This window comes from Desmodus rotundus, chromosome 5, assembly GCF_022682495.2.
Source record: "Desmodus rotundus isolate HL8 chromosome 5, HLdesRot8A.1, whole genome shotgun sequence".
NCBI classification, from domain to species: domain Eukaryota; kingdom Metazoa; phylum Chordata; class Mammalia; order Chiroptera; family Phyllostomidae; genus Desmodus; species Desmodus rotundus.
This window is the reverse complement of record NC_071391.1, coordinates 7,529,155-7,553,257: the sequence shown is the minus strand read 5'-3', so window position 1 is coordinate 7,553,257 and position 24,103 is coordinate 7,529,155. Positions and strand designations below refer to the sequence as shown.

General features: G+C 56.3%; 1 protein-coding gene across 2 annotated transcripts; it reads left to right on the top strand.

Annotated features, from left to right (window-relative positions):
- The first annotated feature begins 818 nt into the window (after window positions 1-818).
- Window positions 819-24,085, top strand: INCENP (inner centromere protein). 2 transcript variants are annotated; one of them, XM_045183495.2, is made up of 19 exons: window positions 819-977; window positions 3,899-4,049; window positions 4,463-4,576; window positions 5,663-6,459; window positions 9,105-9,156; window positions 9,976-10,030; window positions 10,134-10,251; window positions 11,358-11,409; window positions 11,820-11,940; window positions 12,012-12,146; window positions 12,655-12,666; window positions 16,023-16,132; window positions 16,207-16,327; window positions 16,694-16,816; window positions 17,623-17,804; window positions 19,380-19,458; window positions 19,612-19,704; window positions 20,880-21,030; window positions 22,526-24,085. In XM_045183495.2, exons 2-19 carry the CDS (start codon window positions 3,910-3,912, stop codon window positions 22,738-22,740), a joined length of 2,670 nt encoding a protein of 889 aa, XP_045039430.2. In that variant the 5' UTR covers window positions 819-977; window positions 3,899-3,909; the 3' UTR covers window positions 22,741-24,085. The 2 variants fall into 2 exon arrangements, with proteins under 2 accessions (XP_045039430.2, XP_024429946.2); XM_024574178.3 differs by lacking the exon at window positions 12,655-12,666.
- The last annotated feature ends 18 nt before the right edge of the window (window positions 24,086-24,103 follow it).

The window sequence follows — 24,103 nt, the reverse complement described above, 5'->3', positions numbered from 1 at the left end:
CTGCAATGAGCGTGGGTGTGCAAACGACTTTTCCAAATTTGACTGCTTTGACGCGTTATAGCAATCCTGACTCAAAGTAAAGTGACTGTTTGAAGCAGTTTCTCAACAGCAGCGATACCGGCATTTTGAGCCCAGTAATCCTTTGCCATACGGGCTGCCCCGTGCACTGAAAGGTGTTCAGCAGCGTGGCTGGCCTCACCCATGAAACGCCAGTAGCAACTCCCTCCCCTCAATATGACGTACTCGTACGTTGCCATATATGGGGTCGGGGTGGAGCGGGCAGAAAATCGCCCCGACAAAACCACTGCTTCAAAGAAACACGCGGGGGCCATCATAGGTGGGATTCAGGTTGCTGCTGCCCAAAAGGTGACGGAGGACTTTACATAAACTCTGGCGCGACTAGAAAGCATTTGTTTTTGTACTTCTGAAAAGTGACAGAGGTCGGAAGTATGTCATCCTGCAGGGAAGAAAACGGTAGAGGATGAAACGCCAAACTAGAAGACTCCCTGGAAAAGCTCGACCTCCAACGACCCGCGGTGCCTTTGCAGTGCACGCTGGGGCGTGTAGTTCCGGCGTGCGAGGTCCTGCGCGCGCATGCCCCGCCGAGGGGCGACTTCCTCTGTAGGCCGCGAATAGCGGCTCCCGGAAGCTGAGCAAGTTAAAGTTGCAACGCTTCCTTTCCCCGCCTATTAGTCCTGCAGACTGCCAATCAATGTAGCCAATAGGTAGCCTGACTGGCATTTTCTTTTATCTGATTGGCTTAGAGTTTTGCAGCCTCCCAGGCAAAGTTGCCGGGGATTGGTCGAGCCTTCAGTTTTGAAAATCGTAGGTTTGGCCCGCGCTGCCTGGCCCCAGTGCTTCCCAGTAGCTGTGAGCGTCAGAGTTCGGGAGCTGAGAGTCTGGGCGGGCGGGGGGCTCTTCTAGGGGGACCGCCGGACTTGGATCGGAGCAGCGCTTAGTAGACGCGGTGCAACCGAGTGAGTGCGCGTGGGCAGCCGGCGGGGGTGTGGGGTGGTTAGCGATTTGTAACCCCTCCCGCCAACTTCGGGCTGGGGGCGTGACCCTCTGTCCCCTTTCGGCCTGGGAATGGATGGGTCATCTCTTTAACTTGGCGAGGTGACCTTCCTTGGTCCTGGGGCCTGAGATAACCCCTCACCTTCCACCTAGGCCGCCAGGTTCCGAGAAAATAATCTCGTGCCCTCCCGTTGCTTACCCTCCTTGTTGTGTGCCTGCGAGGCCATTTGTTGACTTGGACGCAGAGCAAGCGCACACGGACCGGGCTGTGTGATGGAGTCATGCCAGATGGTATTTCTGTACAGTTAACCTTCGCTCAACACTTCCACCTCCAGCTGAGCAACATTTTAAACTAACCATTTCCGGATGCCATTGCCGCCCCTTGTCACACCCCAGGCACGTCCGCTGTCAGTCGTACAGTCCCGTCCAGCCACCGTGGCCTTCCCTGGGGGTGCCCAGAGCCCAAACCTGACGCCTGCCTTTCAGAGGCTGAAATCGAGTAGGCGGCACAGCTTGTTTAAGAGCACACTTTAAATCCAGGCCCCAGGGTGGTTGTGTTAACTTCTCTTAGCCTCAATTTCCTCATCCGCACGTCATATCCTTGAGGTTGAGGTGAGAATTCAATGACATGGTGCCTGACCTGGGCATGGAGTAGGACTCCCATAAATGGAGCCGCTATTATGACCATTCTTCACTGAAGTGTGGTAGAGGGTGAGGTCCCCAACTTTCTGCACCCTCAAAAGAACAGGCATTGCAAAAGAGGGCAGTGGGGCCTCTAGTCTGGTATACGGTGTGAGGGAAGTATTGGGAGGGAAAGATGAGCTCGGCTCTCTCTCGGTGGGATGTCGGGTGTTCTGGGTTTGTGCACAGGTTTTGATAGGGGCTGAAGACGCTTCTGCTGCTCTTCCCAGGAGCCTCATTCTCGGTACACTGATTCCTCCTTTCTTAGGGTCGCCTTGGTTCAAACTTATGGTGACCCTTTTAAAGCTGAGGTCTGCTAAAAACAAACTTCCCCTGCTAAGACAAACTTCTTATCCCCAAGATAAGAAGCCCAACTCTTTTTGCACTTTGTGAAAGGAGCTGTCACCTATTTGCCACTTTGAACAAATACTTAAGAGAAAAGAAAAGCAAGTTGTTGCACTTTGCTGGGGCTGAGCTCTGGAGCAGAGGGGCTGGAGAGAGCCAGAGGAACGGTGGTGGAGAGACCATGCCCATGGCTGGCTGGCTGCAGAGCTGTCTATGCAAAGCTTCTACAATCCTGCCCATTTGGCCCTACCCTGATTAGTGCTGCTCTCAGCATTTAGGAGCAGAAGCTTCGGATGAGTATGGCGTGCCCTAACCTGTATGGAATGAACTTATTTGGTCTCCCTGTGCGGGGTGGGGTGGGTGGGAAGGAAACCTGTAGGATGTTTGTTTTAAGGTGTAGAGTTGATAGGTGGATTAATTCATTCAACAAGTGTGTTTTTCATGCCAGGCACTATGCTGAGCTCTGGGCTTTTGGCCATAAGCAAGACAGACAAGGGCTTGCCCACTAATGTTTAGTGGGCAGAGACAGGCAGTAAGCAGACAGATACACAGTCACCCGAGTACCATGCAGAGAACTGAAATTGATGGGTGGGGCTGAAATTGATGCGTGGCTGGTGGTCAGGTCCTCCCTGAGGTGCTGAGATCCAGGTAACGAGGAGAGAACTGTACAAAATAGGAGACAGAAAGTTCCAGACAGAGGGCAGATCTTGTCTGAGGAACAAAGGCTGTGTGCCCTGGAAATCAGATCCCATGAGGCTGCAGCCTGACCTGGTGTTACGCTCTGTCGGGTGTTAAGGGGTGACTTAGCCTAGCCCCTCCTTCTGGGTGGGAGGTTGAGCTTTGCATGGTTCTTGGTTTTGAAGGTACAGGTTGGGGTGCTGGCTCACCGCCACGGCGTGAGACATGCAGTCTGTTACTTATGACCTTCACCCTTCCACTTGTTCTTTCTGTCATTCATGCAGTCGGAATATTTACTGAGCCCCTGCTCTGTACAACCTCATGGAACACTTCTCCTTGCCTGGGACTTCGGTGGTGACAATATAATTGAGTCTTAAGGAGGATACCTGCGCTGCTAGTTTTTGAGAAATTAATAGAAAACTGGTTTTATATTTCCCCCTGTCCAATATTTCTACACAAATAAAACATTGCTTATCCGTTCCCTTGATGCTTCCTCATCCACTTCTAGGACAATTTCAGCTCCAGGGAAAGAGAGGGTTGTGGGCCTCTTCGAGAGGAGAAGTCTCTGCCCCCTACTTGCTTACCGACTCCTTTGGAACGCAGAACCTCTTCCGTTCACTGGCTTCTTGAAGAGGCAGTTGGATTCGATGTTCTTTGGCCTGAGGCCTGGGGTCAGCTCAGTGTAGCTCGGGGTGGCTGTGTCTAAGCCCTTGCTCACCCACAGGGAGGAAGAGGAGAACCCACAGGGAGGGAGAGCAGGGCTGTGTCTGGGCAGGTAGCCTGGGTCCTGTGGTGGTCCCAGTCTCTCCCTGACCCAGGAAGGCGGTTGCCATGCCTTGTCATTTTAAGCCCTCCCCCACCAAGGCCATTTGTAAGGAGGATTGTTGATGGCAGAATCGCCTTGGAAGTGTCGGGGCGTGGTGCTGTGGGTGGGGTAGAGGCAGGGCCTTTGAAAAGTGTGAGTAGGATGGCCCTTCTTTTTGCAAAAATGGGGCTAGTGGATTGGCATTTGGAATCCTGTGTCTCTGGGGAATGGCTGTGAGCAGGGGGGGGCTCTGATTCAGGCACTTGGTGTCTTGTGGTGATTGGGGGATGGGAGCTGTGGCCTGGCAGGTTCTTTCCCCGGAGAAGGTTCCAGTCCCCAGCACTGAGCCCCTGTGCCTCTTGCCTTTTTCACCAGAGGGAGCCACCATGGGGACGACAGCCCCAGGACACATTCACCTGCTGGAGCTTTGTGACCAGAAACTCTTGGAGTTTGTCTGCAATGTGGACAATAAGGACATGGTGTGGCTCGAGGAGATCGAGGAGGAGGCCAAGCGCATGTTCACCAGGTGAGGGCAGGGGCAGGCGGCAGGAGATGCCGGGGGCTGCCTGGCTGCTGCCGCCTTGGGGACATAGTGGCCACTTCCTCACTGGACAGGCCAGACAGACGGGCTGCCGAGGTCTCTCCTGAGTGCCCAGCATGCTGCGGGCCCAGCCCAGTATGATGAGAAGATGGAGGAAGAGTGTTGGGTTGGGCCGCACACACTTGCCTGGCAACCTTGCCCCCTGCCCTGACCCTGGGAGGAAGCCCCGAACGCCTCGCAGGGGACTTGCCCGTGCGTGGCCTTGGAGAGCTCCCTTGAAGCTGCTCACCCTGGCTTGACCTGTCACTGCCAGGAAACGGGCAGGGGCTGGGCTGGGTGGAGGAGGGGGCCAGTGGTTCCCAGGCAGCCACAAATATCACCTTTCTTGTACCAAACAGAGAATTCAGCAAAGAGCCTGAGCTCATGCCCAAAACACCTTCTCAGAAGAACCGACGGAAGAAGAAGCGGATTTCTTACGTTCAGGATGAAAACAGAGACCCTGTCCGGAAAAGGTGGGAGAGCTGGGGCTCTGCAGGCAGGGTCTGGAGGCTTGGTGCCTACGGGGAGTTTGACTCCAGTATGAGCTGGTAGCAATGTCCTGGGCATTGTGCTGAGGGCAAAATGTCACGGGGAAACAAAGCGTGACCTGAGACCATAGAGTCCAGAGAGAGAGTGGGAGGGGCGGTGGGGTGGAGGGGTGTTTGATCTGGGCCTTGAGGATGGGAAGGGTTTCTAGAGGTGGGAAAAGAAAGAATCCAACCTTCTGTTTGGGTGAGAGCCTCTGGAGTTGTGGACCAGGGGTCTGTTGCTCAGCCTCTGCTCTGCTTGTTAAGATGCCCATGGAAATGACTGTGGGCTGTAGGCCACAAGAAAAGGAGGCTGGGTCTTGGGGTCAGCAGGTCCTGGGCACAGACCCCAGCGCTGCCCCTTAGTAGCTATATGTCCTTTTGTTAATTTTCCGCCTCCCCGAGCCTCAGTTTCCTCAAATCTAAAGTGAGAATGGTCCTGGCCCTGACTGGTGTGGTTCAGTGGGTTGGGCATCGTCCCACAAACTGAAGGGTCACCCGTTTGATTCCCAGTTGGGGCACGAGCTTGAGTTGCAGGCCAGGTCCCTGGTCTGGGTGTGGGTGAGAGGCAACTGCCTGATATTTCTGTCCCTCTCTTTTCTCTCCCCATTTCCCTTCTCTAAAAATAAACAAATCTTTAAAAAATCAATGAATAAAGTGAGAGCAGTCCCTGCCTCTCAGGGCCGCCTTGTGGGTTGAGTGACAACACGAGCAGAGCCTGTCCAAGGTTCTCGCACAGCGTGAGCTCAGCCAGTGACAGGTGTCTGTGAATTTATTCTTCCCGGCAGTTCGGTGAGAACTGGCGTTATCCCCAGTGTACAGGTGGGAAGAGTAAGGCTCAGAGAGCAGTGGCCAGGGTGGCAGGGGGTGGCAGAGCCTGAACTAGAGCCATGGTCTTCTGCCTCCAAGCCCCCCACTTTATATTCCACCTGAGTTGGTGGCTCCTGGGGAGACTGGTACCCCTGCTCGAATTTTGGGGTGCCTCCCTGCCCCACGGTGTCGTCTCAGCCTCTGCTCTGCTGCCTTTGACAGGTTGTCCCGCAGAAAGACTCGGAGCAGCCAGCTGAGCTCTCGGCGTCTGCGCAGCAAGGACAAGGTGGAGCAGCTGGCAGTTGTGGCAGGGGAGAATGGCTCTGTCCCGCGGCGGGTGACCCGTGCTGCAGCTGCAGCAGCAGCTGCGGCAGCCACCATGGCTGTTGCTTCGCCCACCCCGGAGTCTCCTACAGTGCTGATCAGGAAGCCCACAAATAGTGTCACCCAGGGCCAGCTGGTGCCCGTGGTGGAGATAGGGGCTGGCGAGCGCTGCACTGCTGACCAGTGCCTCAGCCAGCTCAGTTCTGCCCGGACTCCGTCCCCAACCCTGGCTGCAGCCGCTGCTCCAGCTTCTCAGGTCACCATGATGTCAGATGAGGAATCAACACCCAAGAAGTCAGAGGCTGGGAGACTGGAGCCTGTCGCCGTGAGCTCCCTGATGGCTACGCCCCAGGACCCCAAGGGCCAAGGGGTCAAAACGGGCCGGTCTGCCTCCAAGCTCAGGATTGCACGGACCTCCCCAGGCCCCCCGGACTCACCTGGCTCTCCAGCCTCTCCATGGCAGCAGCGGGTGCTGGCTCCCGTCCTGCCGGATAACTTCTCCACATCTGCGGGCTTCCGTGTGGACCGGCAGTCAGTGAGGCGCAGCCTGCTCGCCCCGTCCTCCCCGGATCCCCAGAACTCTCTGGCCCAAAAATATTCCCTGGCTGCAAAACCAGAGAGCGCCGTTCGCAGGTCAAGCAAAAGATTCGCCAAGAAGGCCACCAAAGAGCCGGCTGCCTCTGCCCGCATCATCTGTGAGTCTAGGGGCTCAGTGGCGGGTGGGATGCTGTGAGGGGCCCTGGATGCCCAGCTTGGCCGGAGGGGCTCTGGGTCACCATCTAATAATCTAGCAAGGAGCTGTCCATAGAGCTTTCTGTGATGATGTAAATGTTCCATAGCTGCTAGCCACAAAATGTAGCTGGTGTGATTGAGGAGCTGAGTGTTTTCTTTGATTACATTTTGCTAGATTTAGATTTACATAGCCACACTTAGCCAGTGTTTACTGTAGTGGACAGTGCAGATTCCGGCCAGCCCTCTGGTTGCAAGGTGAGAAAACTGAGTTCCCTGTGGTAAACGCCTTTCTGAGACTTGAACCTGGGCCTTCCCCCAGGGCCAGTGTGCCCTCCTTTCCCCCTGTAGCCGCTCTCTTAGGCTCACCACCTTTGTGGGCCGCTCCCATCGGTGGGGCTGTTTAGTCTGGAGACACTGAGGAGAAGAGATGCGCATACTCATTGCGGCCAGTTCCTCCTGGAAGGAACAGATAACTGGGTTTGAGTGCAGCTCAGCCAGTTACCTCCCCTGCGACCTTGGGCAGGTTACAGGAACTTCTTCATGGGCCTCAGTTCCTCATCTGTCAACTGGAGTGACAACAGCATCGCTCAAAGGGTCGTTGTTTCTTCAGCTAACCCACATCTAAACCCGCGTTTAGAACGGCGTCCGCTACGTACAAAGCGCTCTGTAACAAAGCGCTCTGTAACGTTAGCTGTCTCTGCGGCATCGCACCCCAGCTCAGAGGACCTTTGTCCCAGTGGGAGCCACAGAGGAGGACAGGCAGCTCTAAGGGTCAGGGCTGGCTTCCTGGAGGAGATGTGGGGAAAGGTATCCCTGGCAGAGGGAACAGCTTATACGAAGACCCTGAGGCACAAAGTAGCAAGTGCCGGGGTGTCTGGGGCTCATGGGCCACATTGGGGCTTGGGCCTGGTCCCTTTAATGTGGGGATGTGGCCCTTGAATGCTGTCGGGAGCTTCCTGGCACTGTACAAAAAGTGACAAAGAGGGAGGGAGAGACGGAGGCAGGGAGACCCAGGCAGGAGGCCGCTCCATGGGTCCAGCCTGAGGACAGAGCGGGAGTGGAGAGATGGAGAAGACGGCCGGGTTTTACACGAATGCGCATTAAAGTTATAGTCGACATCTGCCCGGCACTTGGAGATTTATAAAAGTCGAGGTCATCTCATTTGGTCTCTGCGGCATCTGTTAGCCTGTTAGGGTTTCCCCACTTCACAGAGGAGGACACTGAGGTGAAATACGATCACTGAGTCTATAAATTGAGGGGCTGGGGATTGCGCCCACGTGTTCTGTCTCTTCCAGTCTGGCAGCCACTCGCTGAGGATGCCTGGTGGCGAGCCCCGGGGTGGGGCTCAGGCAGGCAGGCGAGGGCACTTTGCCTTGCTGGGTGTCTTCCCTTCCCCACACGGGAAGGGCTTGCTGTGGGCCGTGGGGCTCAGGATACTAAATCTGGGGCAGATGCACATGTGTGGGGTGACCCACTGGCTGTTCTTGGATCTTCAGAAGGACCCAGGTGGTTCTGACCTGCCTTGGAGATGTCCTCAGGCCTGGCTCTGGCTCTGGGAAGAGACCCCAGGGGCGGGCGAGCCCGGAGCTCTAGGGAGAGGGCAGGAGAGACTCCAGAGCCCGCTTTTGCTTTGGGATCTGAATCCAGATTCTCCGCACTTAAGCCATTCTAGGGGCTCCTCCCCTTCATCCCTCGCATTCGACTTGCGTTGGACCCAGGCCTGTCTGACTTCTCTACACCTTGAGGTGGGAGGGAGGACGAGGGTAAGGAGAGAGGCAGCTCTGGTCTCATCAGAAAAATCTTTAGGGATTGGGAAGCCATGAAGTTCATGGTGGTGGGTACCCGTGATCCAAAATTCTGGTTTTGGTGTCCCCCAATTATTTATTTATTTATTTTTAATGTTTTCACTTTACTTTGGAGAGAGGCGAAGGGAGGGAGAAAGAGAGGGAGAGAAACATCAATGTGAGAGACATCGATTGGCTGCCTTTGCAAGCACCCTGACTGGGGGCGGAGCACAGAGCCTGCAACCCAGGTGTGTGCCCCGACCCGGAATCGAACTGGTGACCTTTCAGTTCATGGGACAACGCCCAACCAGCTGAGCCACGCTGGCCAGGGCTCAGTTTTTATTATTGGCCACAAATACAGTTGGTTTTTTTAAGTGACTGTGTCGCCTTGTTCGTTTTGAAGAAAATGCCTGTCAAATACCCAAGCTGGAGTAACCACAGCTTGTCAGTCGCTCCTTCAGTTAACAGGTGTTCCGTGAGAAGAGCGGCTCATTTAGCTGGGGACTCCCACGGGAGTGCTTTTCCTGGAGACTCGGGCATCCCGCGTGTTTCCTGTCTCATCACACAGCCTTGGAAAGACGCACACTTCAGCTTAAATTTAATAAAGTGACTGGTCTCTACTTGCATCAAGGACATTCTTAAGTGAAACTGGACATTTCTGTCCTGTGTGGAGAGGGCCTGTCTGGTGGAGGGAGGGGTCTCTGAGAGGGTCTGACTTCAGACCAGGAGTGGCCAGGCCCCCACCAGCCTGGTTCCCTGGGCCCCTTAGAGTGGCACCTGGCCAGTTTTCGAGCTTATCTTTTATTCCTTTGTTTCCCCCCCAGGTCACAGTTACCTGGAGAGGCTCCTGAATGTTGAGGTGCCCCAGAAAGTCAGGTGAGTTCAGTTCCAGGGCTTGGGGACCTTCCCAGGGCTGGGCAGGACACACTGGGGCCAAGTGGTCCAGGTGCGTCCCAGGAATGGAAGCATTTCCTACGCGCAACCCTTTCTTCCTACTGGGACTACCTACTGCGGCAGCCCTGCCCCCTCCCCAGTCTAACCAGGCAGCAAGTGGCACAATGTCAAGCCTCCCTACATTGTTTGTCAGTGTCCCATGTCTGCCCCGGCCTAACCTTGAGCCCTCCGAGACTTATCCTGGGACACGGGGTCTGTAGTTTGTCAGATCAAAGGCCCGCGGACGAGCCAGGGCAGCCATGAGGAGCCACATTCAAATCCGGTGGATGGAACGGGGGGCGGCATGGGGCTTCAGCTGCTCCCTGCTCCGGGGTCACATCCCAGCACTGCTTTGGGCCAGTGCTCCCTGGCCTATAGGCCACACCCTTGCTTTGGAAGAGAATCAGTGCTTGGGATGGTGAGACAGGGAGACTGGGCAGAGCTGCTGGCTTTGCTGGCTCCATGGCGAATGGGGAGCAGACCTCCAAAGAGCTGTGGCTCATCCAGGCCCAAGGGGTTGAGGTGGAGCTGGGAAAGGGCTTCCATCCTGAATCGAGGCCCTGATGGGAGTGAGATGAAGCCAGAGTCAGAAGAGGACACCCCTCATCTACCTGGCAGCAGATGCTCCACGGGGCCACTGGCTCTGGCTGTTGGCCTGCCTGGGGCTGTGGGTTCTTGACCCATGCCAGGGTTGGGGGTGGAGCTCCTATGGGGATGATCTGGGCTGGGTGGGTCCCATGGCATCTCCTGCTCTGCTTTCAGCCCTAAGGAGGACCCCAGCAAGGAGGCTGAGCCTATGGAGGAGGCCGAGCCGGAGGTAAGGCAGGCAAGCCAGGGAGGGCAGGGCTGGAGGACCTTGGGGCTTGTGCTCTGTGCTGAGTCCCAGGTCCAGACCCCTAAAGTCTTGGTTCTTTCCCCAGGTCCCCAAGAATGAAGGGAGTACATTGTCGCCCCGCGGTGCCACCAAGATTGCCATTAGCACACCCCACTCACAGCCTGCGGCTGGTGGCCAGGAAACGCCCTCTGTAGGGCAACAAGGTGAGTCTTCCTGACCTGCCATATATAGATACGCTGGGCCACACGGGCCTTGGTGGCCTCGACTTGACTTTCTCTGGGGAGAGGGAATCGCATTTTCTGGGCTGAAAGGCTGAAGGTAATGAGACCCAGGGTGTGTAGGTCTCCTTTGAGTCTGCAGGTTTCATCTCCTGCCTTTGGCTGGAGCTGCTGCCGAGTGCCTGTGTGAGTGGCCAAGGCTGGCTGGTGCAGGGAACAAGGAGAGGTGGGGGGAAGGGCTTGAACTGGTGCATGGCCTTGAGCTCCACTCGAGGGAGCAGCAGGAGGAACTGTGTGTTGGGGCCTTGCTTTGTTCTTGGTCGCTGGCTCTTTCTCACCTTTGTGGGTCTCCTGTCTTCAGAGAATGGGAGAGCTGTAGGCTCTGGCCTCCGGCACCCCCAGTCTGCCAGAGGTACCCTGGGGTCCAGCTCACATCCCCCTGGTGGGAAGAGCACTGTAGTTGTGAAGTCTTGAACACGGCTTCCCCCGCGAACCCGGGTCAGGGACAATGGCCCTGCCAGCCCTGTGGCCCCTTGGAATAAGGACCCTTTGGAATAAAGAGTGTCAGAGGGCAGGGGAGAGATTAGCACTTTCTCCTGGCAGTGAAACAAAATGTACTGACCCCACACCCCCATGTGGACCCTGCTGAGGAGCGCCCCCCAACCCCCACCACCTCTGCCTCTCGTCCCATCAGCTACAGCTGAAAGGGCCAGGAGGGGTGGGATTTCAAAGCTGGTCAAGGTGTCTGTTCCATAGGCTTCCACTCCGGAAAGACTCCCACCCCACACTCCCCTGCCTTTCTCTTAGCAGCGGCCAGGTCATGGTTGGGGCCCCCTGCTGTTCTTGTCACAGAGGAGTGGGGAGGAGAGTTCTATGCACCAGGGGTAGCATGCTGGACTCAGCATGGCCACAGATCTGTCAAGGCCAGTCGGTGCTAAGGCTGATGTTTCTGCCACTGGCCACTCTGGGGTCTGCTTGGAAGAGAGCCTTGCCCCGCTGTACTTACCCCTGCCACAGCTGCCACCAGGGGGCGCCTTCCCTTGACTTCTCCCTGCTGCACCATGCCCTCACTGAAATGGCTGTCTTCACAGAGGCCAGGACTGGTCCAGCAGATGGCCCCAAGGAGCCACCCCAGAGTGTCAGGTTTGTATTTGGGAAGGGGTGTGTAGGCCACTATGAGGAAGGGTCCAGAGGGGCATGAAGCTCAAGTCCTCTCTTGGGGGGCGGGGGGGGGGGGGTGGCGGTTGGTCAGGGGCCACTGTTTCCTCCCAGCAGGAGGGGGGCCTGGTGCTCTGACTTAAGGAAGGAGGCAGCTTGATGCTGCGGGACGGGCCTGCCCTGGGAGTGAGTGACCAGATCCTGGGCCCTGTCCTTCTGTGTCCTCCTAGTCACATGACTTTGGGCTGGTCCCTTCCCTTTCTCAGTAGCAGTGAGGCCTGTGGGCTGGTCCCAGTCTTCTTCATAGGGGTGCCCTTTCATGGGGTGTGGCTCGGGCTCTGGAGGGGGCTCCCAGGGGCAGCCCTGCAATGCTGCTATCCCCCACGCTCCTGCAGGAGGAAGCGCAGCTACAAGCAGGCTGTGAGCGAGCTGGAGGACGAAGAGCAGCCCCTGGAGGATGAGGAGCTGCAGCCCCCCCGGAACAAGACCCCTTCCCCGCCCTGTCCAGCCAGCAAGGTGAGCAGGCACCTGCCCTCCTTCAGTGCCTCCGCCCTGCCGGTGGCCCTGACCCTGGTCCCCGCCTGCAGGTGGTACGGCCTCTGCGCACCTTCCTGCACACCGTGCAGAGGAACCAGATGCTCATGACCCCGACCTCGGCCTCGCGCAGCAGCGTCATGAAGTCCTTCATTAAGCGCAACACTCCCCTGCGCGTGGACCCCAAGGTGAGGGGGCTCGTGCCCAGGCTGAGCTTGGCTAGGGTTGGGCGGCGTGGCTGGAGGCTCCTGGATGTCCCCAAGGCTGCTAAGAGCAGTGTGCGTCTGGGCCTAGGCAGCTGTGACCTGGTACTGGTCAAAGGCCAGCTCAGGCCTCTCCGGCCACAGGCTGCCTCGACATCTGGGACCTGTCCTGACCTCTTGGGCTCTGTATTGCGGCCTAGAGTCTTGGCCATCTCAGCGTGACCCCTGGGTCTTGGCCCTGGGTCTGTGCAGTTGCAGAAGTGGCCTAGCAGACCCTAACCCTATCCACCCATCCCATACCCCCAGTGCCTTAAGGATTAAGGTGAGGGACACACTTGTGATGCTTTCTCTCGTCGGATATGATGGTTGGGCGAGATGAGGGCTGTGGGCCTGAGCAGACTCGCTGGCATCACGGGAGCCTAGCCAGCTTTCTAGGGTTTCCCCTGGCCTCACATTAACTCTTGGCTTCTTCCTTGTCTCCTCTCCTCCACAGTGCAGCTTCGTTGTAAGTAAAACCTTTTCCTGTCCTTGTAACCTCACTCCACCTGGCACTTAGCTGCTGTAGCCGTCCTTGCAGAGCTGACAGCACCTGCAGTGGCACTAACATGCTGAGCAGGAGCTGGAGGCAGGTGGGAGGTGGACCCGAGGCGCTGGGGGGCAGCTGGGGGCGTTGGCCTTGCTGGACCAGGCCTCCTCCCTGCCCCGCTGCCTTTGATTCCGCTACCAGCAGGAGGAGTCTCGGAGCCTCCCTGAGCTAGAAGGAAGCAAAGGGTGTGTGACCTGTAGCTTTTGCCCAGGGTCTGAAGCTGAGATTTATTGGGTCACACACCTGAGCTACTGCCTTGAGGGGAGGGCAGAGCAATGGGCGGTTGAAGGCTGGGCAGGTGACTGAGGGTGGACTGTCAGCAGTGACCTCTGGAAAGGAGGCCACAGAAGCTGTCCTCTTCTCAGACACCTCAGAGCTAAGCTGGGCCACCAGCCATGAGCAAGGAGCCACAGAGAGCTGGGATCTGCTGGGGCTGCAGGCCTGGCTCTCTGGGGGTTCCTGAGTTGCAAGGCTGCAGCTGCTTCATTCTTCAAGTTCCCCCTGGTGCTCCGAAGGGCCTGCAGGAGGGTTTCTGCCTCCACCGGGAGCCCGAAGGCCTCGGCAGCACTTCCCTGGGGCCTGGCAGATCAAAGGCTTCCCAGCAGCAGACAGGTGGGACCTGAACTTGCCTCTCTGCAAGGTGGCTGGTCCCCTCTGGGTGGCCACGGCAACGGCTTACCTTACAACACGCCGGTCGGTAGGCTGGGAAGCCTTATGTACCTGTTTTTCTGCCAGGCGCCTGCTAGGCATCTGGGCCCACAGCAGTGAACCAGACTTAGATGTGTCCACCCGTAGGGGAACTCCTGTGCCCCATTGAGACAGGTCGGAGCCTAGCAGGGCTCACGCGGACGACCAAGAGGTCCATCCTTTTCCTGCTTTAGGGAGCCCAGGTCCCTGCCCAGGGCATTTGTCGGGGGTGGGTGAGACAGTCCTCAGGGAGCCTCGGTAGGTCATACAGGCCTTGGGGCCTTAAGACTAGTTTCCTACCCATTGGGCATATGTTTCCTGGGCCCATCATAGAGGTGGGGTGAACCAGAGAATAAGGGTGTCAAGCATCCAGCACGGGGCTTGGCGTGCAGGAAGACTGCTCGGGGGAAGCCCCTGGAGGCAGAAAGGGCTGCACAAGCTTTGGGTTCCTCCCACCTTCTGCTTTGGCCTGGATGGTGGTCTCTGGGGCGCAGGGACAAGCCAGCCTGCCTTTACTGGGGGGGGGCAAAGAGGAAGCACTTTCTGTGACACACACAGCTCTTGTCTTCTGTGAAGTTCGCAATGCAGTGGGGTCAGTTCTCTGACCTGTGCTGGGGAAATTCAGCGCTCAGGTCTTGGGACAAAAGCCCTGTTGAAAGCAGGAGTCTGTTGGGCCCTCGGTGCAGGAAGACGTGGTGGTGGGCGCCCTCTGGGCCACCTGGCTTTTGCTTCCATGGTGCTTTCCTCACAGATGTGCAGGTGGATGCAGTGGACGGAGGCCTGGCCTCCTGCTGGTCTTCTCTGGGTTTGGGCCACGGGGGAGTGGGAGCCAGCCAAAGACCACCTAAGTCCCTCATGGAAGCCTCCCAAAGTCCAGCGTCCCCCAGGTCCTTCCTGGACTCAGCTCTGCCTCAATGGCTCATGGCCGTCTCTCTTTCCTTCTATTTCTTTCTCTGTCTTAAAAAAAAAAAGCACTTTTATGTTAAACGATTATACAGTAGAGTTTATGTTGAAAATTGTACAGTAAAATCTATACTTTGTAAATGTTCACTTGAACATTTTAGTATTCCATTTTAGTTTTTTTATTGTCATTTTGACTATTGCATTTTGCAGTTCTTCTGGTTCCTCTAGGCATTACTTACTTAACTTTCACACTCACTGTAGAATGGGCATCATCAGTTAGTTGTAATGTAGAAATCTCACCCCCACCCCCGGCCGTGTGCTCTTCCTGTCTTACATGTGGCATCTTCCTACACTGGCTACCTCGTCACAGTGTCGTAATTTTTGCTTTCAACTGTCGAACGCAGTGAAGAACTCAAGAGGAGAATAGTCGATTGATACTCACCCAGATATTTGTCATTTTTATTCTTCTTTCGTTTTTGATGTTTCGCTCGCCTGGTATCCTTTCTTTTAGTCTGGAGAACGTCCTTTAGCAACTCTCTGCAAAGGAGTCTGCTGGCAACACGTTCTCTAGTTTCTCTTCATTTGAGAAAACCTCTCTACTTCATTTCTGAGGGATATTTCCACTGAACACAGACAGAGTTCTGGGTTAACAGTTCTTTCCTTTCAGCCCTTTACAAATGTCGGGCCACTTCCTTCTGGCTGAGAGGTTTTCAGTCCTTCAAGTCATCGTTCACCCCGCCCCACCCCTCTAGGTGATGTGTCTCTTTCCGTGGCTGCTTTTGAGAATTTCCCCCTTTGTATTAAGTTTTCAACAGTGTGCTTATGATGTGGCTAGGCATGGGTTTCCTTGGGTTTATCCTGCTTGGGTTCTGATGATCTTGAATCTGTAAATTTATATCTTTTACCAAATTTGGAGTATTTCCAAGCCATTATTTTTTCCACGGTTTTTTCCCTGCATCACTCTCTTCCCATGGTGGGGTGACAATGGCACCAATGATAGGCCTGGGAAAGGTGCTGTCTCACAGTTGCCTCGGGCGCTGTCAGTTCTCTCCAGTGTCTCTTCTCGGTGTTTAGATTGGGTGCGTGTCACTGATGTATCTTCACGTGTTGCTGACGTCTGTCTTCTCCGTCATCTCTCAGACCTATCCGCTGAATTTATTTCAGTTATCGTATTATTCATCCTAAAATTTCCATTTCATTCTTTAGATCCTTTACTTTGTGAGGTTTTCCACTTGTCCAGTTGTCTGAAGAATGTGTGTGACTGCTCGTCAAAGCACACACGCAGAGTAAGAAAGTTACAAAGCACAACCAAATTCCCAGTCTCACTCTTCATTCTCCTTTCAAATGCACGGGCACACAGTCATCGTCAGCGCCTGCGTCCAGTTGGGAACCTAGGGTTCGTTCTGCCCACGACTCGGCAGGGCCGAGTTGAGGACATTTGTGACGCAGGCCCTTGGGAGGCCTTAGGGTCCCCTGAGAAGAAAGATGGAAGGCCCAGGCCTCAATCAGGGTGGGAACGGAGGGTCTTCGGAGGTGACTCTGCCCCCAGAAGCAGTCTGATGTTGCTGCCCGTCTGGCCAGAGCCTGTGGTCTTGGTGGACTGTCCGGGGCCAGCCAGGTCTGGGATCAGCCAGGTCCCTGGCCCAGCACTGGGCTGTCCTTGCTCACTCCCCCCTCCCACTCAGGAGAAGGAGCGGCAGCGCCTGGAGAACCTGCGGCGGAAAGAGGAGGCAGAGCAGCTTCGTAGGCAGAAGGTAGAGGAGGACAAGCGGCGGCGGCTGGAGGAGGTGAAGCTGTAAGTGGCCTAGCTCCCAGCCCCTGGTCACCCCAGGCTGCCACAGGCTCCCCCTAATTGCCCTGTGCTCACAGGAAGCGTGAGGAGCGCCTCCGCAAGGTGATGCAGGCCCGGGAGCGGGTGGAGCAGATGAAGGAGGAGAAGAAGAAGCAGATCGAGCAGAAGTTTGCTCAGCTGGATGAGAAGAATGAGAAGGTGTGAGCCGGGGGCTGGTGGGCAGCCAGGTTTCAGGGGCTGTTTCCTGCTGGGGCCCAAGCTGCTAACACCTGATGGCCCAAGGGTTAGGACTGTATCCCTCAGGAAGTTGTGGGTTTGACACCCTGGGCCCCTCTCCTGTCTGTTCAGGGGTCCTGCAGTTCAGGGGTCCTCACCTGAGCCCAGCTGAGGGTGGATGGTCTCTGCTCTGGACCAAGCAGCAGCCCTCTTCAAGTGGGTGGGCTGATGCTCCTAGGTAGGGCTGGGTTTGCGGGGGCATGGGGTGCCTGTCCCAGCTCTGGGGCCCACTCGGTAGTGCTGAGGGAGATGGTGTCTCTCATGGGCACGTGTGTGTGGGCTCCACAGGCCAAGGAGGAGCGACTGGCGGAGGAGAAGGCCAAGAAAAAGGCAGCGGCCAAGAAGATGGAGGAGATGGAGGTGCGCAGGAAGCAGGAGGAGGAGGCACGGAGGCTGAAGTGGCTGCAACAGGTACGGGTGCAGGTGGACAGAGGGGCCTGGGCACCCAGGAAGAGGTGGGGCAGGACAGGCTGCCTCAGCCACTGCTGGGCACACCCCACTTTGTTGGGTCCCGGTGGACCGTGTGGCTCCAAACCCTGAGGAGTTTCAACAAGTGCCTTGGAGGAAGGGATGGTGACAGTGACCTGCTTTCCATTTGCTGTAGAGGTGGCACTTAGAGGGTTAAGCACACGGACTCTAAGCCAGACGTCCAGTCTCAGCTCTGCTGGTTGTTAGCTGTGTGACCTTGGACAGGTTACTGGACCTCTCGGTGCTTTGGGTCCTCCAGGTAGCAGCGGTGTCGGCCTGACAGGGCGTCTTAAGGGTGAGCAGTTCTGCCTTCACAAGGGAGGGCCTGCCTCTCCCTTGGAGCTGTCGGTCTTCTGACTCAGGGAGCACAAGTCTGTCGCAGGGGTTGTCATATTAATGGCTAAACTGTACATAGTGTTTGCTGTGTGCCAGGCACAGTTCCACGCATGTCAGGTATTACTGTTGTTCCCATTGCTCCGTGAGGAAACCAAGGCCAGAGGGCTGAGGGATAGCGCAGTGTCACCCTGCAAGTGCGTTTGGCTCCAGTCTGTACCCTACCAAGTTGTCACAAGATGCCTTTTCAGGCAGATGGTAGTGATTTAGTGGGGCGTGGCGTGGGGTGACCCTGGCTGAGCCCCTGACAGTTTCTGATCCTTCAGGACCCCCGGGCTGCAGGGAGGGAGCAGCCTCCCGCCATCCCCCCCAGCCCGGGCCTGGTCTGAGGCCCTGACCTTGCTCTGCATTCACAGGAGGAGGAAGAGCGGCGACACCAGGAGCTGCTGCAAAAGAAAAAGGAGGAGGAGGAGCAGGAGCGTCTGCGAAAGGCAGTGGAGGCCAAGAGGCTGGCGGAACAGCGGGAGCAGGAGCGGCAGCTGGCGGAGCAGCGGGAGCAGGAGCGGCGGAGGGAGCAGGAGCGGCTCCAGGCTGAGAGGTGAGGGAGCCCCTGGGCCAGAAAGATGGAGCCGTCCTCCAGAAGCAGCTCCCACTTCCACTTGGCATTCGCAAAGGAGGGACACACCTCCTCAGCCCCAAACCTGGAGGCCTACAGCCAGCAGGGCCTGGGGAGGTCGAAGCTATAACTGGCAGGGTCCCTTGGGACTCTCTCAGTTCTGTCTCCATCTGGTGTGGTGCCCCGTCTTACTCTTTGTGTCCTCTGCTGACGTGGTGGGGAGTGGGGTGGGTGCTGCTGTAGGGTCAGCCAGTCTTTCTCACCGGGACCCCACCGGGCGTTTGTGCAGGGGTTCTTTGCTGCACTGCAGGGCCTTCAGCACCCTTGGCCCCTGCCCACTAAATGTGCCTCCTCTGGGGTGATGAGGACGCAGATCCCCACCCCCGCCCCACATCCCAGCACTTTTGGGCTGCCTTCCTTGGGAACCACGGCCGGAGAGCCCCGAGGTCCTGCATCTCTCAGAAGCAGGGGTCTCTATGCAGCAGGCAGGATCCCCACGTTGAGTTCTGCAAGCCTTTACCTGGCGCCACCCTGTGCTTGGTTGTGCGGGGTCCTGGGGATGCCAAGGAGGGCAAGCCCCAGTCACTGTTGGCCAGGATAGGTGGGATCCACGCCTATGATGAACCCACTTGTGTGCGGACATGGAGAACTGTGCCCAGGTGTGTGTAAGGACAGGTGGGAACACCCAAGCACAGGCCTAGCGACTGCCTCTCTGCTGCCTCCACTTCCTGGGGAACAGGAGGCAACACTTCCCACGTCCGTCTTTGGGTGGCTGCCAGCCCAGTGGAAAGGGAGGAGTGGAAGCCAGAGGGTTGACTGCATCAGGGCCATCTCCCTGTGTTTCTTGATGGGCACAAAGCTGTCCTGGTTTTGTGGCAGAGTCGAAGACAGGGCTCTGGGAGGGGGACATTGTGGGTTGGTGACAGATGATGTGGCTTCAGAATCACATGTGTGTTAGGCAATGCCAGGGTACTTGGAGGGGGTGACGGCGTGATGGTCCTAATGGTTGGCAGCTTTGGTGGGTCCTGAGCTACACACTTCACACGTTGCCTCAGTGAATCCTCACTGAAGGCCCCTGCGGCATAGGAACCAGCAGCCCCACTTCCCAGAGGGGAAACAGGCTGAGAGGTTACATGACTTGTTCAAGTCACAAGATAGTTAGTGGAGGTGGCTCCAAAGCCCACGCCAGGCTTGGAGCTCAGCGTCCACCCTGCGGGCCAGGACGATTGGAGATGACTCAGGCTATCCCATCTAATTGTCATGGCGACTCTGGAGGAGAGGGGTTATGGTCCTCACTGAATAACAGACGAGACTGAAGCTGAGACCTAAGTTGTGTGGAAGCGTGGGGGCCAAATTTGGTGCTCTCCAAAGCTGAGTGCCCCCTGCACCCTGTGCAAGAACTTTCCGGCCCCTTGGGCACAGGCGCCGCTGCGGGCTCTTGGCTGCTGTGCCCATTCTGCCATTCCATCTTCTATGGCCAGTGCCGATGGGCCTGGCATGGATGGAAACAGCCAGGGCTCAGCTTGCCGTCCTGACAGGCTCTTGCTTGGTTTCCAGGGAGCTGCAGGAGAGAGAAAAGGCCCTGCGGCTCCAGAAGGAGAAGCTACAGAGGGAACTGGAGGAGAAGAAAAAAAAGGTACGGGAGTAGCTGGTGTGTGGGGCTTTGGGACTGGGGAGCCCTGACCTGGTGGCTCCTGCCTGGTTGCTTGCCTGGCCATACGGGGTTGGCCTGGGGTCGGGGAGAGCACGTCCCCATGGTCTCTAACGCCCGGCTGTCTGCTGGTCCCAGGAAGAGCAGCAGCGCCTACAGGAAGAACAGGAGAAGAAAGCCAAGGAGGCTGCAGCGGCCAACAGAGGTCTGAACACGACCGTGGACGTGCAGGTGAGGCCTGGGCACCAGAGCAGAGAGGGCCCCCGCTCTGCTCATTCTCTCCCCATAACTGGAGGCACGTATCATATCTACGGACCACAAGAAAGAGGAAGGATACAGTTGGCCCAATAGTTTTTACTGGTTTTCATAGGTATATTCTTTCTTATTCTCAAAATAGAATTTGTTAGAAACAGAAGAGACTAAACTTTATAAAGGAGTATAAAGTAAAAGGAAGGTGCCTCAGGTGAAAACTCTGGTGTATGTGTCTACACCTTACATATGTAAACATCCCACACAGAGTGGAAGTGGACGCAGCCTGCACGTACTGTCCAGTCTGCTCAGGCTGCCATCGACTGGGTGGCTTAAACACACTCTCTGAGACTGGGAGCTCCAAGGTCAAGGTGCCGGCAGATTCCATGTCTTTTGGGAGCCCTTTCCCTGGTTCACAGACAGCTGACTTCTTGCTGTGTCCTCACCCAGTGGAAGGGGAGACGGAGCTCTCTGGGGTCTCCTTTTTAAGGACACTAATCCCAATTCAGGAGGGCTCTGCCCTCTGACCCGAGCACCTCCCAAAGGCCCGCCTCCGAACACCATGGTGTTGAGGGGTGGGATTTAACATGGGAATTTGTGGGGACACGCCTCTACTCTGTAACACACATATCACTTGGCAGCTTGAGTTTTTTCTCCGCCTTTCTTTTAGTATACTGTAGGCAGTTACCTATTTCAGCACTTGGAAACCTCTTAATTTTGACAGTCGTGTACCAGCTAGTTCCAGAATCCCTTTAGCCAGTGCCTGTGGACACATGTTCAGGTGACTTGCAGTTTACTGCTCTACAAAGAGGATGTGCTGCGAGGAAGGGTCTGCGGTGCAGCGTGGGTGGAGATGTGGGAAAGTCAGGAGTTAGCTGGACGTTCATCTCTGTGATGTTTAAGTTGCAAACGATGGGTTCGCGGTGGAGTCCCGGGTTGCCGTTCACAGCAGGCTGCTGACCTGGGCTTGCGTTTGCAACCGACTCCAACACAAGAAAGGAAGAGACAGAGGTGTGTATGTGGTGTGACTTTTTTAAGGGACCCAAGCCTTTTGAGTTTTCCTGTGAAGTGAGGGGAGGTGCCTAAGCCCCTGTGCTCCCAGCGGTGGCAGATGCAGGAATGTGGGGAGGGGAAGCTGACGGCCTTATCCTTTCCAGTCTCCAGCTTGTACCTCGTACCAAATGACTCCACAAGGTCCCAGGGGTCCCCCCAAGATCAACCCGGATAACTATGGGATGGATCTGAATAGTGATGACTCCACTGACGACGAGGCCCATCCCCGGAAGCCCATCCCCGCCTGGGCCAGAGGTAAGCAGGGTCCAGAGCTCCCTGGACCCTTGGGTCCTCACTTGTGACTTCAGGGGTCCCTGGAGGGAGTGGCTTGGTAGGTGCAGGTGTCGGGAGGCTGTTGTGCTCATGGGCTAGACACTTGATGTGCTGCCCTGACGAGCCTGCTTTGGGCCTTGGGACACGCTCAGGGAAGGGTGGCCACTCTGGGGCCAGTGGGCTCATCTTTGGAACAGGCGTTGGACGCCTTTGTTCTAAAACAATGTGTTAAATTGCGGCTGGCTGTGGGCACCCCGGTGCTGGGTGTTCTGGCTCCAGCTCCTTAGGCCCATCCTTGGAGTCCTGCCCAGAAGGCCAGATGGGACTTGGATCCAAATAAGGAGCCTAGGGTGGGAATAGAGCTAAGAGGGATACCAGGGTCTAGCAGTGCACTAAGAGTTTGGGCTGGGAGCTCCAGCCAGCTGGGGGAGACAGGAAAACCCTATGGTGGAGACAGGGCACTTCAGCGAGATTTGACCCTGAAGTTAACAGGCCCCCAGCGTTTAGCCAGGAGCGGAGACAAGCAAGCCTGTGGCCCTAGGCCTGGGTGTGAAGCCTGCGGGCAGTGGAGTGGGGCCGTGCATACAGTGGGTGCTTCACAGAGTTCTCAGGGCCGGGGGTCAGGGTGGGCTGTAGTCTCCCTCCCCAGGGGCCAGTGCTCTGCCGAAGACACTTGCTCTTATGAGTTGTCACCTCATTTGAAGCCCACAGCAACCAGAATCTGACTGAGTCTCCGTAACTACCAGCATCAAGTCACTGGGAGGTGTCAGTGTGGCCAGGGAGCCAGGTGACTGGCAAAGCCACCTAACTGTAGTTGACTTTTGCCAGCTCAGTTTTTTCATCTGTGAAATGGGCATGATAGTAGGACCCAGCTGAGAAGGGTCATTGAGGATGAAGTGAGTACACACAAGGCCTGGCCAAGGCCTGCAGAGCAAGCTGGCTGCCCATTCCCCCTGATCCTCCCTGTTGGCAGGGGTGTACCACCCACAGCCTCAGCCCAGAGGCCCCCTCCCTCCGGCATCTTCCACCTCAGGGTGGGTGTGGCTGGCTTATGAGATAAATTGCTGATCACTGCAGTCGAGGGTGGCATCATGGGCCTAAGTTCTGGAGCTAGACTTGGCTTAAAACCCCGGCTCTGCCAGTTCCTAGCTATGTGCCTTTGGGCAAATCTCACCAATGTAAAACAGGGAGAATAGAGGACCTGGCTCCCAGGTGGGTGCAGGGATAAGGAGACCAGGCCATGTGGACTCAGCTGAGTGCCTGGCCCTGTGAGCTCCCAAGGACCTGGGTTCAGACCAGGCTGCCAGATGGGGGCAGTAGGGATGTACAGTGAGCATTATCAGTGTTTGGTGGCAGGGTGGGAGGAGCTGGTACAGCAGGAGGTGGGGGCATGCTGGCATGCAGAGGGTGACAAGGGCTCAGGGCGGGGCTCTTGGGGAGCCCTAAGACAGTGATGTGGCCCTCTGTTCCCCTGTAGGCACCCAGCTCAGCCAGGCCATCATCCACCAGTACTACCACCCCCCAAACGTGCTCGAGCTCTTTGGAACCATCCTCCAGTTGGACCTGGAGGACATCTTCAAGAAAAGCAAGCCTCGCTACCACAAGCGCACCAGCTCTGCCGTCTGGCACTCACCGCCCCTGCAGAGCACCAGGGTCCCCAGCAGCCTGACCTACAGCCTGAAGAAGTACTGAGGCAGGCTGCCAGCCCTCTCGGCAGTCACAGCCTCCTGTCTGTGTCTGTGTGTCCATCTCTCTTGGTCCGGTGTCCTCCTGCCTGCTAGTCCGTTCCTGTGGTGTTGGTCACATGTACATAAACATAAACGTTCTCTGTGTGCTGCAGGTGGGAAGTGGCCCCGGCCTGCTCGGAGGCTACTCTCGGGTGTTTGGGGAGGTGCCAGGCCCAGCCCTGCCTGGCCTGCAGGCGGCACTCTGTAAATACTGATGGGTTGTTACAATTTTAGCCTCTAGTGTTTGAGAGCTAGGTTAATAAAGTCTATTCCTTCAAGCCTGCTGGGGGTTTTGTGAAGACCAGGGGCCTCGGCCCTGTGGCCGTGTGTCTCAGATGAGCTGGAGGAGCAAGGTGCTGTTGCTTGTCCCGGGGTGCACTTCTAGGTCACGTGGGCCCCACCCACAGAGATGATGATGCCATCCCTGGGCGACCCTGAGAAACACTTCTGCTACTCTTGTGATGGGGCAGGTGAAGATACTTCCTGTTTTTCTGGGGAGCTTCCTGTTTGTAAAGGGGCTGGGGCTTCAGTGGTCAGGAGAACTGGGCTTTTGACACAGCTCTGCCTTAGGGCAGGCCCTCAGCCCCTTGCTGCGGATGGTGACAGGGGTTGAACTGCTTAAGCAGGACTAGAAAAGGATGATTAGAAAGGAGATGTCTCTTCAAACTACCCTGGGGCCAATGCTTACAAGCAGTTGAGATGTTTCTCCAATAAAACCAGGCAGCTGCTAACTAAATGCTCAGCGCTAATAGAAGCTGGCCCTGGTCCTGCTCGCAAGCTGCCGGCTCCTTGGCCTCTGCTGCTCCAGCCGCTGGATGGCGTCAGGGGGCCCAGTCGAGCTACAGCCAGTTTCTGAATAGCTTTATTAAAACCCACCCAACAGGATCAAATGCCCATTGGCTGCTCTGCTGAGGGCAGAGTTAAGTAGTTGCAACAGAGGGCATAAGGCCCACAGAGCTGAAAGTATTTACTACGACCCTTTACAGGAAAAGTTTGCCAACTTCTGCTTTAGGACAAAATACAGGCCAAATTCAAGAGTGCTTTAAGAAGTGAGGATACGGTGAACCTACAGTGGGCTGAAATCTAGATTCCACACATGCCAACCAAAACATTTTACACTCAAAACATTTTACTTTCAAAAGTGGTGCGTAATTCAAATTTGTTCCATATGTCGTCTGCCTGGAAACCTGTGTTGGCTCAACTGACAAGCATCTTTGCCTGAAGTCACAATGTCAAATAGTACTTTTTAAAAATTATTCTTTAATTTTTTTACTATTGTTCAAGTACAGTTTTCTGCCTTCTCCCCCTACCCCAGCCCAACCCCCCAG